The following is a 14,515-nucleotide window of genomic DNA, read 5'->3' on the forward strand; positions in this document are numbered from 1 at the left end:
CGGCCTGGTGTCCACAGAGCACAGGCGTGGTAGGTGGGGTGGCCCTGTGTGCAGTGGGTGTCACCTTGCCCACCTGTTGCCTGAGGACAGCAGTGGATGTGGAGGGTGGCACTGGGTGGTAAGCGTCGGGGGAAGCTGCAGGGCCAAGAGGAGGAAGCCCATGCTACCCCACCCCCAGCCCTGACCCCAAAGGTCACCATGGTGTGATTCCATTTATATAACATTGTTGAAATGACAACCATAGATTAGAGGTGTCAGGGGTTAGGGAGAGGGTAGAAGTGGAAGGGTGGTGGGTGTGTCCACAAAAAGAGACAGGAGGGGCCCTAGCTGGTTTGCTCAGTGGATGGAGCGTCGGCCTGTGGACTGAAGGGTCCCAGATTCGATTCCAGTCGGGGGCGCATGCCTGGGTTGCGGGCTCGATCCCCAGTGGGTGATGTGCGGGAGGCAGCCTATCAATAATTCTTATCATTGATGTTTCTATCTCTCCCTCTCCCTTCCTCTCTGAAATCAATAAAAATATATTTAGAAAAGGAAAAAGAGACAGGAGGGACCCTCTGGTGATGGACAGGTGCTGAATTGACATATGGACATCGACATCCCATTGTGATGTTGACAAGATATTTGCAAGATGTTGCCATTGGGGGAACTGGGTGCATGGCTCTCTGTAGTATTTCTTAGACGATTATCTCACAATCAAGATAGCCAATTGTGCCCCAGTCTTGAGGCCCCTGAGTGTCCCGCATGGGACAGGGGCCCTTGTTGGAAATGGTTCATTGGTGGTGGCACCTGCGGGCTGTCAGCACTGAGCATACGAGATGGGAGGGGGCCAGAGAGGGACTGCATGCCAGAGCAGGGCCTGGCTGAGTTAGCAATTAACTGGCCCTATGGTTTTCCTTTAAATAACAAAAAAATACACCTGAAGGGGAGACTGCTCCTTGCTTCAAGCCCCAGCAGAGGCTCAAGCATTGAGTCTCCAGGGTTCCAGAGACTAGGCATGGCGAGTGCCCCGGGACCAGACCCACTGGGGGACAGCAGCGAGGATGAGAGGCCCAAGTGGGACAACAAGCTCCAGTATCTCCTGAGCTGTGTGGGGTTTGCCGTGGGCCTGGGCAACATCTGGAGGTTCCCGTACTTGTGCCAGAGCCACGGGGGAGGTGAGCCTGTGCCAGCCGCATCCTCAAACAGGAGAAGGGGAACGGTTGCACCTAGGACTGGGTTGTCACTGGTTCCTGCTGGGTGGGAGTGGTCCTCCTGGGAAGAGCGCTACGCCATGGCCCAGGGAGAAACCGTCTGAGGGCATCAGAGCTCTTGGGACCCAGGCGAACCCTCCCAACGCTGCTCCTGCCCAGCCTTGCCTTGGGGTTGCCAGTGTGTGCAGACTTGCCAGGCCTTTGGTTCCTGAGTCTTTGTGCTGTCAGCTCCTTGCTCTCTTCCAAAGAGGTCTGGCTTCGAGCATCCCTAAGACAGCGGGTCTCCACAGGAGGCTGCAGATCTAGGGGAAATTTAGCCTGTTAGAGTCTTTTTATTTATTTATTACTGATTTTTAGAGAAAGGAAGGGGGTGGTGGTTGTTGTTGCATTTATTTAAGCACTCATTGGTTGATTCTTGTATGTGCCCTGACTGGGGATCAAGCCTGCAACCTTGGCATATCCGGACGATGCTGTAATCAGCTGCGCTACCAGCCAGGGCAGGTAGAGTCATTTTATTGATAGCCAGGACACGGATGAAAGCAGTGAACACGCGCTTGTCTCTCTTGGCGCAGCGTGAACATGCATGAGGACTTGAGGGCACAGACAGACATGAACCACCTTGGCAGCTGTCATGGATCAGCTCCAGATTTTGTCCCCCGACATGATGAGCAGGGACTTCCCAGCCTGGGCTTGTTCTTCTCTGGGGCCCCACCCTCTAGGGGCTGTCTTGCCTCGTGCCAGGTCCACTTGCCTTCCAGGCACCTCTGCTCCTGTGTGACTTACGGGCTCCCAGGGAATCCCTCGAGGTGATCACCAGGCCCCAGGAGGTCTCTGGTTGGAAATGTGGGGAGCATTTCTTTGGGCAATTACTCTGGCCCTTCCTGCCTAGGAAACGAGGGACGAAGGAAAGTCTGTGGGTGGGTGAGCTCTCCCACCACGCTTTCTGGTCAGAAGCCATCCTTTCCCACTTCAAGGGCAAACAGGTGGCTGTCCTGGTGGCCACAGGTAGCCAGAGAACAGGGCTGAGTCTCAGGGAAACAGGCAGGAAGGTCTGGGCTCTGCGGGAGCTCCGTGGCCCAACTCTGCAGAGCGGAGCAGACAAAGGCACTGCTTGACGTGGCTTGCCTAGTTATAAGGGCAACACTTCTGTAAAGTTTTTGTATTTTTTCTGAATATAAGAAGGTTCATGGCATGCAGAAATTTTTGAAAATGTAGACGAGAAGGAGGAAACTTGCCTGTCACTCGCCCCCACACGTGTCAGAACCTTTATGGGGGTTTGGGGCAAGGCAGCACCTTAAGCCTTGTGTCTCCTGACAGTAAGCCTCCCCCAGGCCCTTCGGAAAGCTCACAACACCATTCTCCCGACAGCCCGGGGATGCCCACAGGGTCTGGCGGTGGGAGAGCCAGCCTGGTCTGCAGGCCTTGCAGGCAGAGGCTGCAGGTCCTGATCGTGCTGGGTGCTCGGGTCTGTGGCTCAGGGAGAAGCCAAGGATCCTCTCACACCGCTCAGCCACCCGGACCAAGCTTTTTGTTCTGCTCCTTCCACTGCACGGCTGGTAAAGGACAGAAAGACAGATCCCACCCCAACACGGGGCACAGCTGGGCAGACAATCTGAGGCATTGGCCTGCTCCAGAATTCTGTGTGAATGAGACAGCTCCATGTCCTGAGGGAGCTGGTCACCAGGGGTCATGGGGTCTCAGTAGGAACAGAACAGCCCATTTGCTGATGAAACCGCCTCCGAAGCACTGACAAGTTGGATGTGGCCAAGTGATTTAAAACAGCAGCACAGGGCCCAACGTGCGGTCCGTCCCCTCTCAGGGAGGCCGCAGTGACCGTCCTGCCCAGGTGCCATCCCCTGCTGACCGCAGCGTCCTTGCAGGGGCCTTCCTCATCCCCTACCTCATCGCCCTGGCCTTCGAGGGGATCCCACTGTTCCACATCGAACTCGCCATCGGCCAGCGCCTGCGCAGAGGCAGCATCGGGGTGTGGAAGGCCATCTCCCCCTACCTGGGCGGAGTCGGTACGCTGCCTTTCTGGAACTCCTGCCCACAGCTGCTGGGGAGGGACAGGGTGAAGGATGCAGTTCCAAGGGCAGGGTGGGTTTGCTTGTGATTCGGAACATGCAGGCAAAGGAGGGACCCTGGGGTAAAGCTGCAGGGAGACCCAGGCAGCAGTGTCCCTGTGGGAGCCACCCCTAGTCACACTCCGAGGAGGCCTCATTGGTTCCCCCGAGGACAGACTTGGGTGGAGGGTGTTGCATGGAGTGAGCTCAGGTTGCAGGAGAAGGAGGCAACAGGCTGGCCCCATGGAGCAGCAGCAGGCTGTCCCGTGTCCTGAGCCCTGTGGGCCTGTGCACACGCTGAGCCCGCATGTCCCGGAAGCTCGTGGCCATGGATGAAGGGGGCTGAATAGGGCTTCATAAAATGATGCGTCCTCAGCCAGGAGATTCGGCCAGATGTGGGGCAGCCGAAATGGCGGAAGGTGAGTCAAGACAGTCTGTAACAGGGAGGACGGTGACTGTCCGTCATGTGCCCACAGGGCTGGGCTGCTTCACCGCGTCCTTCCTGATCAGTCTCTACTATAACACTGTCCTGACCTGGGTGCTGTGGTACCTCCTCAACTCCTTCCAGCACCCGCTGCCCTGGAGCACCTGCCCGCTGAACCTCAACCAGACAGGTAGTGTCCGGGACCAGGGGAGTTCATGCCCTGCCTTCGCAGGAGCCCCTCATGGTCACCCTGAAAAGCGCGTCTGAACTCCGATTCTCTTCACCCGTGTCTCTGCTCACTGCTGGACCCAGGGGCCCACAGACACGCTCTGCTGGGGGCTCAGAGCCACGCTGGGCCCAGTGATGAGAGGGTGAGCAGGGGATTGCTGCGTTGGCTGAATTAGGTTGTTAGGTCCAGACCCCAGCCTGGTGCCCGATCTGACTAGATCTCGGCAATGTGGAAAACAGTCATTGTTTTCAGCAGTTTGCTCACTTTCTCCCTTCCCACCTCTGGTTGGTACGATCTTGCATTTCACTCATTCTGAACAATGCTGACCCTGGGTGCCTGACGTAAATCCGGCCTGGAGGCTCCCTGTGTCCACCCCATTGGCCATGCTGGGCGCCTGGACAGAGGAGGGCACCAGTCCAGGGTGGATTATGCACAGTCTCATTCCTGGGTGGAGGATTGCAAAGCCCAAATCCCACCTGAGCCCCGAGGCCAGCCCCGGGACCAGACCTCCCGGTTTCAGGGTTCGTGGAGGAGTGCCAGGGCAGCAGCTCTGTGAGCTACTTCTGGTACCGGCAGACGCTGAACATCACGGCCGACATCGACTACAGCGGCTCCATCCAGTGGCGGCTGCTGGTCTGCTTGGCCGCCTGCTGGGCAGTCCTGTACCTGTGTGTCATCAGAGGCATCGAATCCACCGGAAAGGTGAGAGCCTGCGGGCAGACCCTCTCCCTCACTCCCTCCAGCTGCAGAGTCCCGCCCCCTCCCCCACTGCCGTCAGAGTGGGTTTAGAGGCTCTGCTGGGAGAGGCTTGGGCATCAAGACTGTCATATCTCCTTGGAGAATCGATGCCTTTATCCTTACAGAGTGACTGTCCTTACCCGAGTCATAGTCTTTGCTCTGAAGTCGATTAAGATATTAACATGGCCACCCAGCCTTCTCTGACCATGTTGACATCTATGTTTTTCCATTCTGCTTCTTTTAGCCTGTTGGAATCTCTGTTTAAAGTGTGTTTCTTGTCCTCGACAGCATGCAGTTGGTCTTGCTTTTCCCCAATCTAATCTGATGGTCCCTACCATTTGTGTAGGGTGTTTAGACCGCTTACATTTAATGCAATTATTGATCTGGTTCATATAACTCTGTCACTTGTGTTGGTTTTGTAGTTGTCAAGTCTGTTCTTTGTTTCTTTTTCTTTCTTTTTTGAGTATTCCCCGCCCCCCCCCCCCATTTAATCGTCACCTGAGGATATATTTTTCATTGATCCCAAAGAGAGAGGAAGAGAGAGGGAGAGAAAGAGAAACATCGATATAAGAGAAAAACATCAACTGACTGCCTCACACACAATCCCTGACCGGGGATTGAAGTCATAACTTCGATATGTGCCCTAACTGGGAATTGAACTTCTGACCTTCGGTGTGCAGGACAATGCTTCAACCAACTGAGCCACACCAGCCAGGGCCTTATCTATCTTTTTAAGTCACTACGTGCAGTGCCAGGCACCTGCAGACTCCGGCTCCCGGTCGTGGCTGTGCGGCTCTTGCACAGACCCACCCACGTGTGCACCTGGACGTTCCCCAGTGGGCTTGTGGGTGTCACAGCTGCTCTCACATGAGGGTCTGCACACTTGAGAGGACTGGAATTACCGAGGGAGGCAGAGCAGCCATGAGGCCCAACAAGCCAGCCAGATACTCCAGACAGCCCAGTTATGAAAGTCCCTAAAGATGTGTCAGGGTGACCTCCAAAGTCAGTCCGGGGGGCAGTGAGAAAATAGATTTATTTTGCATCGACGCCGTGTGTGCAGACTCCTGCCAAACCTGGCTGAGAGTGGGTGCCATGTGGGAGGGGTGTGGGCAGGTGTGGGACCGCGAGACCCTGAGAGTGGCCAGCCAGGGGATCAGGGTGGGAAGAGGTGTCGGTGAAGCGAGAACTCAATGCCTACAGTGTGAACAAGAGGGGGGCCGCCGCACGGGAAGTTGGTGCTCCCCTCAGAGGACCCACAGGCACAAATACCTACGTGAGTCCGTTGTGACCATCACAGTGAGCTCCAACCCCTCCAAGCTTGACCAGATCCCACCCACCACCTCCCAGGTGCCCTCTGCCCTTGACCTGACCGGGTCCCAGATGAATGACGGGCCACTGGCCACTGAGGCGTTTCCAGCAGGCCTGCCTCTCTAAAGATTTTTATGTGGAACAGATACCATTGAAAAGTCTCACAATCTGGTCTTTCTTTAAGGTAATTTATTTCACAGCCTTGTTCCCCTACCTGGTCCTGACCATCTTCCTTATCCGAGGACTCACCCTGCCCGGGGCAACGGAAGGGTTAATCTACCTGTTCACTCCCAACGTAAGTGGGTCTTAAATGGAAGTCCAGGCACCAGGAAGCACACAAGTAGGGCCACAGCCAAGCCCATCCCAGCTCGTACCACCCCCTGGCCTTGCAGGATGATGATGAGGAGGGGAGCGTGGGCCTCAGGAAGGAGGTCAGGGTCAGAGAGAAGGGAGCAGGAGGAGGACATGTTTTGGAGCATGCGGACTTTGGTGCTCGCAGGATGTTGGGCTCAGGGGAGAGGCTGGCTGGGCACCCGCTGTCCCATCCCTAATGCTCTGGACCCCACACCTCTGAGAGCCTCATCTAGCTGCACAGCCCCACCAGGAGAGGAGCCATGGGACCTGCCCACCAAAGCCCGCAGCCCTTCTAGACATTCCATGCTCTCCAGATCCCAGCAGCCCCTGGGAGGTTCCGGGGGCTGCACCACACGCCCCAGGCTCCCCAAGCAGTGCCTGCCCCAGGGGAAGGGAAGGGGAGATATTTGTGTGGAAGTGTGTTTGCCCCCTCTCCCCCGCCCGCCCCCGAGCAGCAGAATCACCAGGCACTGTGTCAGGTGGGAGACTTCAAGTCACTCAAATCCACCAGGTCTGAGAGGAACAGATCAGCACACCCAGGTTCAAGTTGCCCAGACCCATTTCCAGCCTGGAGGGTCTGCAGCCAAGTTCTCAGCACCCACGTGTCCCATGTGGACAGGAGCTGTGGGTTCTTTGACACGTCACAGGATGGGAGGTTGAGTTTGCAAGCACACTCCCTCCTGCATGGTCCTCAACTGCCCCTGGGGCCTGAGCAGGTTGACGCCACTCATGACCGCTGCCCAGAGGAAGTCCTGGGCATGCCCTGGGACAGAAGGAACTGGGCGGGTGAGGTTGGCCTGTGGCACAGGAGCCTCCCATCTCCCTCCAGATGCAGACCCTCCAGAGCCCCCGGGTGTGGCTGGACGCAGCCACACAGATATTCTTTTCTCTGTCCTTGGCCTTCGGAGGACACATCGCGTTAGCAAGTTACAACCCGCCCAGGTAGGGCCGGGCTCGGGTGGGGACCTTCCAACCGAAGTGCTGGGCCTGTCTCGGTGCTCACTTAGCACGTCTTTATGGGATTTCCTGCCTGGGACAGAGGGCAAGCGAAGATGAACTTGAGTTGAGACCAGATTCTGGGCATTCCAGCAATTACTGAGTCATCCCCAGGACCGGAGGTCAGGGCCTCCAGGCAGCCTCCCGCACGTTCAGAGCCGCTGCTGGAAGAGAGCCCAGATAACCAAACCCAGGAACAAGGCCATAACTGGGGCAGGCACACCAACACGAACCACGTGTGTGGCTCCCGAGGTCGTGGAGCAGAGATGCCACGCGTGTCGCCTCTGTAGTCACTAAAGCAGACTCGGCCTCCGCTCTACAAGGAGCCACAGCCACCTGGTATTCCTGTTACAACCACGGCATTGTAAACCACACACTGAAGGCCCTCTGACACCCCTCAACCGAATTCCGGCGGTGTCAGTGTTCCCACCCCTCAGAGCGGGCAGGGGCAGGAGGCGGAGGCCAAGGCCAGCTGGGCCCTGGCTGTGTTGACAAGTTACTGTCTCAACTCTCACCTCTAGTAGCTCATGTGCAGTTAGTTCACCCACCTCAGCAGCCTGGAGGCAGGAGGGGCTGGTGAGGAGGGGTGGGCGGGAGGGGCCAAGGCTGTCCTGAGAGCACCAGCAACAGTGCAGAGTTTCTGGATCAAGCACAAGAGGGCCCAAGAGCAGCGTGGGAACATCTATATGGGGTGCTGAGGCAGCGAGCTCCCTCCGAGTTTCCTCCCCGAGGGCCTAACCACAGCCATGCGCTCCATCTGCTCAGGAACGACTGTGAGAAGGACGCAGTGACCATCGCCCTGGTCAACAGCATGACCTCCCTCTACGCCTCCATTGCTGTCTTCTCTGTCTTGGGGTTCAAGGCGGCCAATGACTATGGGCATTGCTTGGACAGGTGAGCACAGTGTCCAGGGGCCACCAAATGGAGCCTGCTGCCCTAGGGTCCCACTCAGTGACCTCCTAGTTCCTTAGGGCAGGAGGGTGGAGTGTCCCCCAAAGGGTATGTTCACCCAGAACATGGAGCGTGACCTGATTTGAAAATAGGGTCTTTGCAGAGAGTGTTGATCAAGATGAGATCATCCTGGATAGGGTTCCCCGAATCCAGGAGAGGGTTCTTATATGAGACAGAAAGGAACACAGACACACAGGGAGAGGCCGTGTGATGACAAGCAGAGGCTGCAGGGGTACGGCCACAGCCCGGCAAGCTGAGAGCGCCAGGAGCTGGAGAGGCAGGAAGGACGCCCCTGAGAGCTGCAGAAGGTGATCCGCCATGTCCACGGTGCTAACGTGACACTGTTCTGAGGTGCTGGGCTGAGCCTGCAGAGGGAGGAAGAGGACAGACAGTGCTCCCAGGAGGGGGCGGAATGTTCCAGAGGCGCTGCAGGCCTGTGCCCTGGGAGGCAGTGTAATTCCACCGAGACGCCTGGTGAACACGAGCTGTTGATCCATTAACTGCGCTGGGGGTCAGCCGGTTGAGCTTCCGGGCGGTGTGTCCTATTCACTGCATTTCGTGACACATCTGTACCATCCTTGGGGGACATTTAAACAACAAAATCGCCATCAAAAGACACAAAAGATGTGAAAACCATGGCCCTAACTGGGCTGTAAGAGACCCTGTCCGCAGTAGAGGTAAAACAGGAAGGCGGTGGGGGCCTTCCGGTCTCGGTGGGACGTACCGCTCTGAACATGTCCTCAGATAACTACAGAAGGGCCACGGGGCTGACTGTGAGGTTACAAATAACTGTAACAAGCAGGCAAAGTTGCAAATACAGAAACACCTACGCTACTCCTTTGAGTCGGGAGCCCTGGGGGCAGGGTGAAGCTCTTCTGACCGTGAGGCGAGAGGAGCAGAACTTGGCCCACCCTTCCCGGGCCCTCAGGGAGCCCTGTGCCAGTGTCAGCTGGGGATCCACAGGTGCAGGAGGCAAAGAGCTGCCACAGCTCAGGGCCAGTTGTACTCTACCGGGGAGCGTCCCCTCCAGGCCCGCCCCCCACCCAGGTGTCCTGGAGACCCTGGCAGACCGTGGGGCTGACCCTCACTGGGATTGCTGTGGTCCTTTCTGGGCGTGTTCACTGTGGGAGCCGGTGCCCCACTGAGCGCTTACTCCGCCTCTCTGTCCCTGCAGGAACATCCTCAGCCTCACCAATGAGTTTGATTTCCCAGACCAGAGCATCTCCAGGGACGAGTACGCTGCTGTCCTCACACACCTGAATGCCACCCAGCCTGAGAGGTTGGCCGGGCTGCACCTGGAGTCCTGCCGTCTGCAAGACTTTCTGGATAAGGTACTGAGGGCCTGGCCTTGCTGCTGACGGCTGGCCAGGGGAGGGCGTCACTGGCTGTGGAGGAGTGGGCTGCTGCACACAGGGCCCGCTGACCCTCGGGGCCTGTGCAGCAGGCTGAGATGGGCAGGTCCTCAGGGCAGTGGTCTGATGGTGCCTGAGCCCAGCGGCCCGGGCCCCACGGCACAGGCTGGCTGCAGGCTGTTGAAGGAAAGGAGGTTTCTTTCACTCAGGGGTGCCCCTGTGTTGTCCTGACACAGCCCCGATGGAGCAGGCCCAGCACCTCACCCGAGACCAGGAGGGTGTCAGGGCACATGTCTCACAGCGCAGGCCATGTTGGTGTGTGTGTCTGAGCATGAGGAGTGTCGTTGTATGTGTCAAGCTTGGGAGCCCCGTGCACGTGTGTCCCAGCGCGGCTGTGCGTGTCTTGCAGAGCGCCTCAGGCACAGGCCTGGCCTTCATTGTCTTCACGGAGGCCATCCTGCACATGCCGGGAGCACCGGCATGGGCCGTGCTCTTCTTCGCGATGCTGTTCACCTTGGGACTGTCATCCATGTTCGGGAACATAGAGGGTGTCATCACGCCACTCCTGGATATGGGGGTCCTGCCAAGACGGGTCCCCAAGGAGGCCCTGACTGGTGAGTGTCCTCGCTGTTATCCTGCCGCTGGTTTCACTCCTACCAACTGTCCAGACACCCTCCTCCATGAGCGCTCAAGGGCGGTGTCAGTCTCCATGGAGGGCGGGGTCAGCCTTGTCACCTGCCCTGTACTGACTCCCAAGGGCCATCATGGGGAGCGGAGGGTCAGCAGGGCTGGGAGCAGGGTCCCCTCTCACACTGCCCTCTGAGGCCCGTCCCAGCATGCTCCTGCCCTCTGGGCACAGTTCAGGAATCGGCGGGGACAAGCAGACAGGGAGAAGATGGGAGGGCTTGGGGGGGCAGCAGTAGGGCGACTTGCGAGGCATGAGTGTGCGTGCCTGCAGGGACCGTCTGCCTGCTCTGCTTCCTCGTGGCAACCTGCTTCACGCTGCAGTCCGGGAACTACTGGCTCGAGGTTTTCGACAAATACGCTGCTTCCCTGAACCTGATCATCTTCGCCTTCTTCGAGGTGATCGGCGTCGTCTATGTTTACGGGATGGAACGGTGAGTTTCACTTCCTTTGGCGTTGTCTGGGGCTGGGGTCCTGCCCCTCTGCCCCCAGCATCCCTCGTATACAATGTCTGGGCATCATGGCTGCTAGTCTCCAGGGCAGCTACAGGGTTGAGACAGAACCATCTGAGGCCCTTCCCAAGGGTGACTCCCAGATATCCACAGAAGCTCCCACAGGACCCACCCATCTGGCTGTGCCGGCCTCCCAGACTGTGGGGAGACAAGCAACAAAATGGCTAATTTCCAGCTACATGGGGCAGACTCCTCAGTACAAGGATAAGTAGACACTAGGGCACAGGAGGTCCAGCTGCCCTCCTGGAGGCCTTCAAGAATGGTTAGCAGCTGTCCTGCCCATCTCCACCTGGCTCAGGCCTGCTGCATTCTTGTCACTCACACCTTTACTCACATCTTCACTCACACCTGCCACCCCTGACCACAGCCTTGCCCGAGTGGCCCTAGAGGTTGTGCTCTCTGTCCTTGGTTCCAAGCATACTGGAAATCTCAAATCCAGGGCCTTCCCCCCTGCTCTGTGGGCACAGGGGCCAGCGTGCTTGTCCCGAGGTGAGACACTGCCCACCTAGAGAGGAGCAAGTGAGAGGCAGCTGTCTGGCAGGGGCCTGACTTGGTAATGTGGGATGAACAGTGATCCCTGGACTTCAGCCAGCTGTGGGATCTCGGGAAACACCTGGAGTGGAGCTGGACTGGAGGGAGCAAGCAGAGGGAGGGCCTTGGGGGGTCCTGCCCTTCTATTGGCTCCTAGATGCAGCTGCTTTACATTCTGGGTCAATGCTGTCCAGTTCCCTTCTGCACCCTGGGCACTGAGGGCACCAGGTCAGGCACCTGCTTCCTTCTCATCCAGCAGCTGAGCCTACCAGGGGTGGAACCCACAGTTCCTGCCCAGAGGCACTTCACCCAGGGGCCAGGCTGGGGCTGGGCTGACCTCCTCCTTGCTGACTGGCACAGGCAAGGAGCCCCTCAAGCACCCCCTGCCCAGTCCCCTTCCTTGGCTGAACTGACCTGCTCGCTCGGGACATTTCCACTTATCGATGGGAGTTGAGTCCTCATCAGGATCTGAGAGGGCTGCCCATTTGGTGGCTACTCAGGAAGGCATGGGGGCAAAGGAAGGCATGGAGTGGGGGACAGCCCCACAGACCACATCTTGGTGACACTGGATGAAGCTGCTGGCTGAGCATGTGGGCTTGCAAACATGGGGCCCGGTGGGGGAACCTAAGCCCAATGTCTCTGGCAGGTTCTGTGACGACATTGAATGGATGACCGGGAGGCGGCCTGGCCTCTACTGGCGGGTGACCTGGAAGGTCATCAGCCCCCTGCTGCTGCTGACCATCTTCGTGGCTTATATTATCTTCCTGGTCTGGACAACACTGAGCTACAAGGCCTGGAACCCCCAATACGTAGGTTGTTCGTATGGGGACCTGGGGACCCAGGGACCCTGGGATCTGCCTCAGGCCTGGCCTGGCCTGGCTCTGGTGCTCCCAGGCCCAGATGACATTCATGGTGGACAAGTGTACCCTAAGTGACCATGTGGGCTGCCTTTGCTATGTCATCCGAGGTCAGGAGACCCCTAGAGTGCCCTGGAGCATCAGAGGTGACTCAGGCAGCCCGGACAACCTCAGCCAGCAGCAGGAGGACAAGCAGTTTCCAGACTCTGGTGACATCACAGGTCCCTCCCTATAGCCCTGCACACAGAGGTGTAGCCTCCAGCCGCCTTCCCACGTGCTGTGGGGACAAGCTCCTCACACTGCCCACTCCTAGTCTGAGATGAGAGAAGGTGCATGTAGCACACATCACTGAACTGCCACCAAGCCCTGTCCGAGGGCTGAGTCACGTGGCCCGGCTGACCTGCCACCCCTGTCTAGCCGCTCTGAACGTCACTATGCCCCTTGTGGGGAGCATGGAAGGAATTCCGTCCAAATTCCCCTTTGGAAAGGGGAGCTGCCCAAGACACCATGGGCAGGAGAAGGAGAAATAGAATTCTTGTGAATATTATCCTATTAGATTCATACAGTAGTGCCTTATAAAGAAGGACCTGAAGTTCGTGTGTTGTCTCGTTCCCCAACAGAGGGGACAGAGGGCGTCACAGGGCCTAATGATGCCCCGTGGGTCAGACCGAGGCAACCTCGAGACTGTGGGTTCCCTCGGGGTGGACAGGGTGGTTCTTTTCAGAACACATCCCCTTAGGTTCCCGGCCTGTCTCTCAGAGCCCAGCCCCCACAGGAGGCTCGGCCCATGTCCTGTCCTAAGCCTTCAGCCCCCTGTGCCCTCACGGCTCAGGGAGCAGCCCCTGGCCCTGTGCCTTTTCCATTCATCTGCCGGGAATGAACCAACCTGCTGCTTCATTTCAGGAAGAGATGGGGTGAAGCTGCCCACACACATTCACTTGGCTGAGGGTCAGCCTCGCTCTGTCCACGTCGTGGGTCGGGGGGACGTTGCCCCCTCCCTTGGACACTCACCCTGTGGCCTCCTGTCTCTGCAGAAGCAGTTCCCCTCACGGCAGGAGAAGTCCTACCCGGGCTGGGTGCAGGCCATCTGTGGGCTCCTGTCCTTCTTGCCCGCACTGTTGGTCCCGGGAGTTGCGATGGCCCAGCTGCCCATCTGGCGCAGACGGAAGCAGGAGAATGTGCAGCAGAACATGCGCCTGAAGCTTCAGGACAGCGAGGTCTCCGACAGCGAGGTCCGCTGAGGGCGGGAGGGCCCGGCCTGTATGCCCTCGCTCACAGATCACCCAATCCCATTATACTCACCAACCCCGAGATCTGTGGTTGTTACTTCCAGACACTCTCACGCCTCCAACCCTCTTAGCACGCAGCCCAGCTTAGACATCACCGTCCATGCTGTTGGCCACATGGGAGAAAGTCCAGCATCTGGTGTCTGGGGTCCTGCTCAGCACTGTCTGAGTGGCAAATCCACCGGCAAAATGGCAGGGAGGTCCTGCTGCCAAGAAGGCCAGAGGAGGGGGTCTCTGAGGAAGCCATATCTACACCCTTTGCACTGGCCTTGCGCCACACGGGTTGTGGGAATTTCAGGGCTGATCTCCCAGGCTGCCTGCAACAGCCCCTGCACCTAGTGCACTCAGGTCCTGAGGACCGTCTGCCATGGCCATGCAGATGAAGAGAACCATGCAGGCAGCAGGATACGGGTTTGTCTTGGGCGAAGTGGGTAGCCTGATATGGAGAATTATTTCAGGGAACCCATGGTCTCCCCAGGACCCAAGGACGGACCCTCCTTGAGGGAGGAGTGAGCCCTGCCAGGGAGCTGGGGCTGCCTGGCTGCTCCTGAGGTTTTATCAGAAACACTGCCTTTAGTCCTTTTAAAACTTTCTCAAAGACTTAAATGTGTGTCAAGAAGGTACGGAAAGGCCGATTATCATTCAGGTTCCCACTGTCTCCAGGGGGAGAAATACCACTCCCAGCTGCTCCCCTCGCTCCGTCACTCCTCTGTGCCAATGCCAGTGCTGGTGGCGCCAGGCACCAAACCCTTCTGCAGCTGACAGCCAGGACCTGCCTGCTTTAGAGCCCTCAGCACAGTGCCTCTTCCCCAACTCCTCACCTGCCCGCCCTCCCTCCCTCCCTCTTCCTCTCCACCAGTACGGAGCCAGGGGTCAGGTCTAAGGAGCCGAGCCCTGACACACAGGCTTGTTTCTGACCTGCCACCCTGAGACCATCATGTCCTTGGCCAGATGCTGCTGGGAACAGCCCCCATGAAGACCCCGCACACGCCTGTCTAAGCGCCTTTTAAACCAATCTCCAGTTGGGCTAACACTGTCCA

At 58.0% G+C, this 14,515-nt stretch overlaps 1 protein-coding gene across 1 annotated transcript; it reads left to right on the top strand.

The window, feature by feature from the left end:
• The first annotated feature begins 930 nt into the window (after window positions 1–930).
• On the top strand, window positions 931–13,501 carry SLC6A18 (solute carrier family 6 member 18). The gene is made up of 12 exons (XM_080679326.1): window positions 931–1,154; window positions 3,071–3,211; window positions 3,730–3,867; window positions 4,427–4,608; window positions 6,137–6,247; window positions 7,136–7,248; window positions 8,068–8,196; window positions 9,428–9,584; window positions 10,015–10,219; window positions 10,564–10,723; window positions 11,979–12,141; window positions 13,224–13,501. The coding sequence occupies exons 1-12, from the start codon at window positions 995–997 to the stop codon at window positions 13,428–13,430; spliced, it is 1,866 nt and encodes a 621-aa protein (XP_080535452.1). The 5' UTR covers window positions 931–994; the 3' UTR covers window positions 13,431–13,501.
• The last annotated feature ends 1,014 nt before the right edge of the window (window positions 13,502–14,515 follow it).

This window comes from Plecotus auritus, assembly GCF_963455305.1.
Source record: "Plecotus auritus genome assembly, chromosome: 7".
NCBI classification, from domain to species: Eukaryota; Metazoa; Chordata; class Mammalia; order Chiroptera; family Vespertilionidae; genus Plecotus; species Plecotus auritus.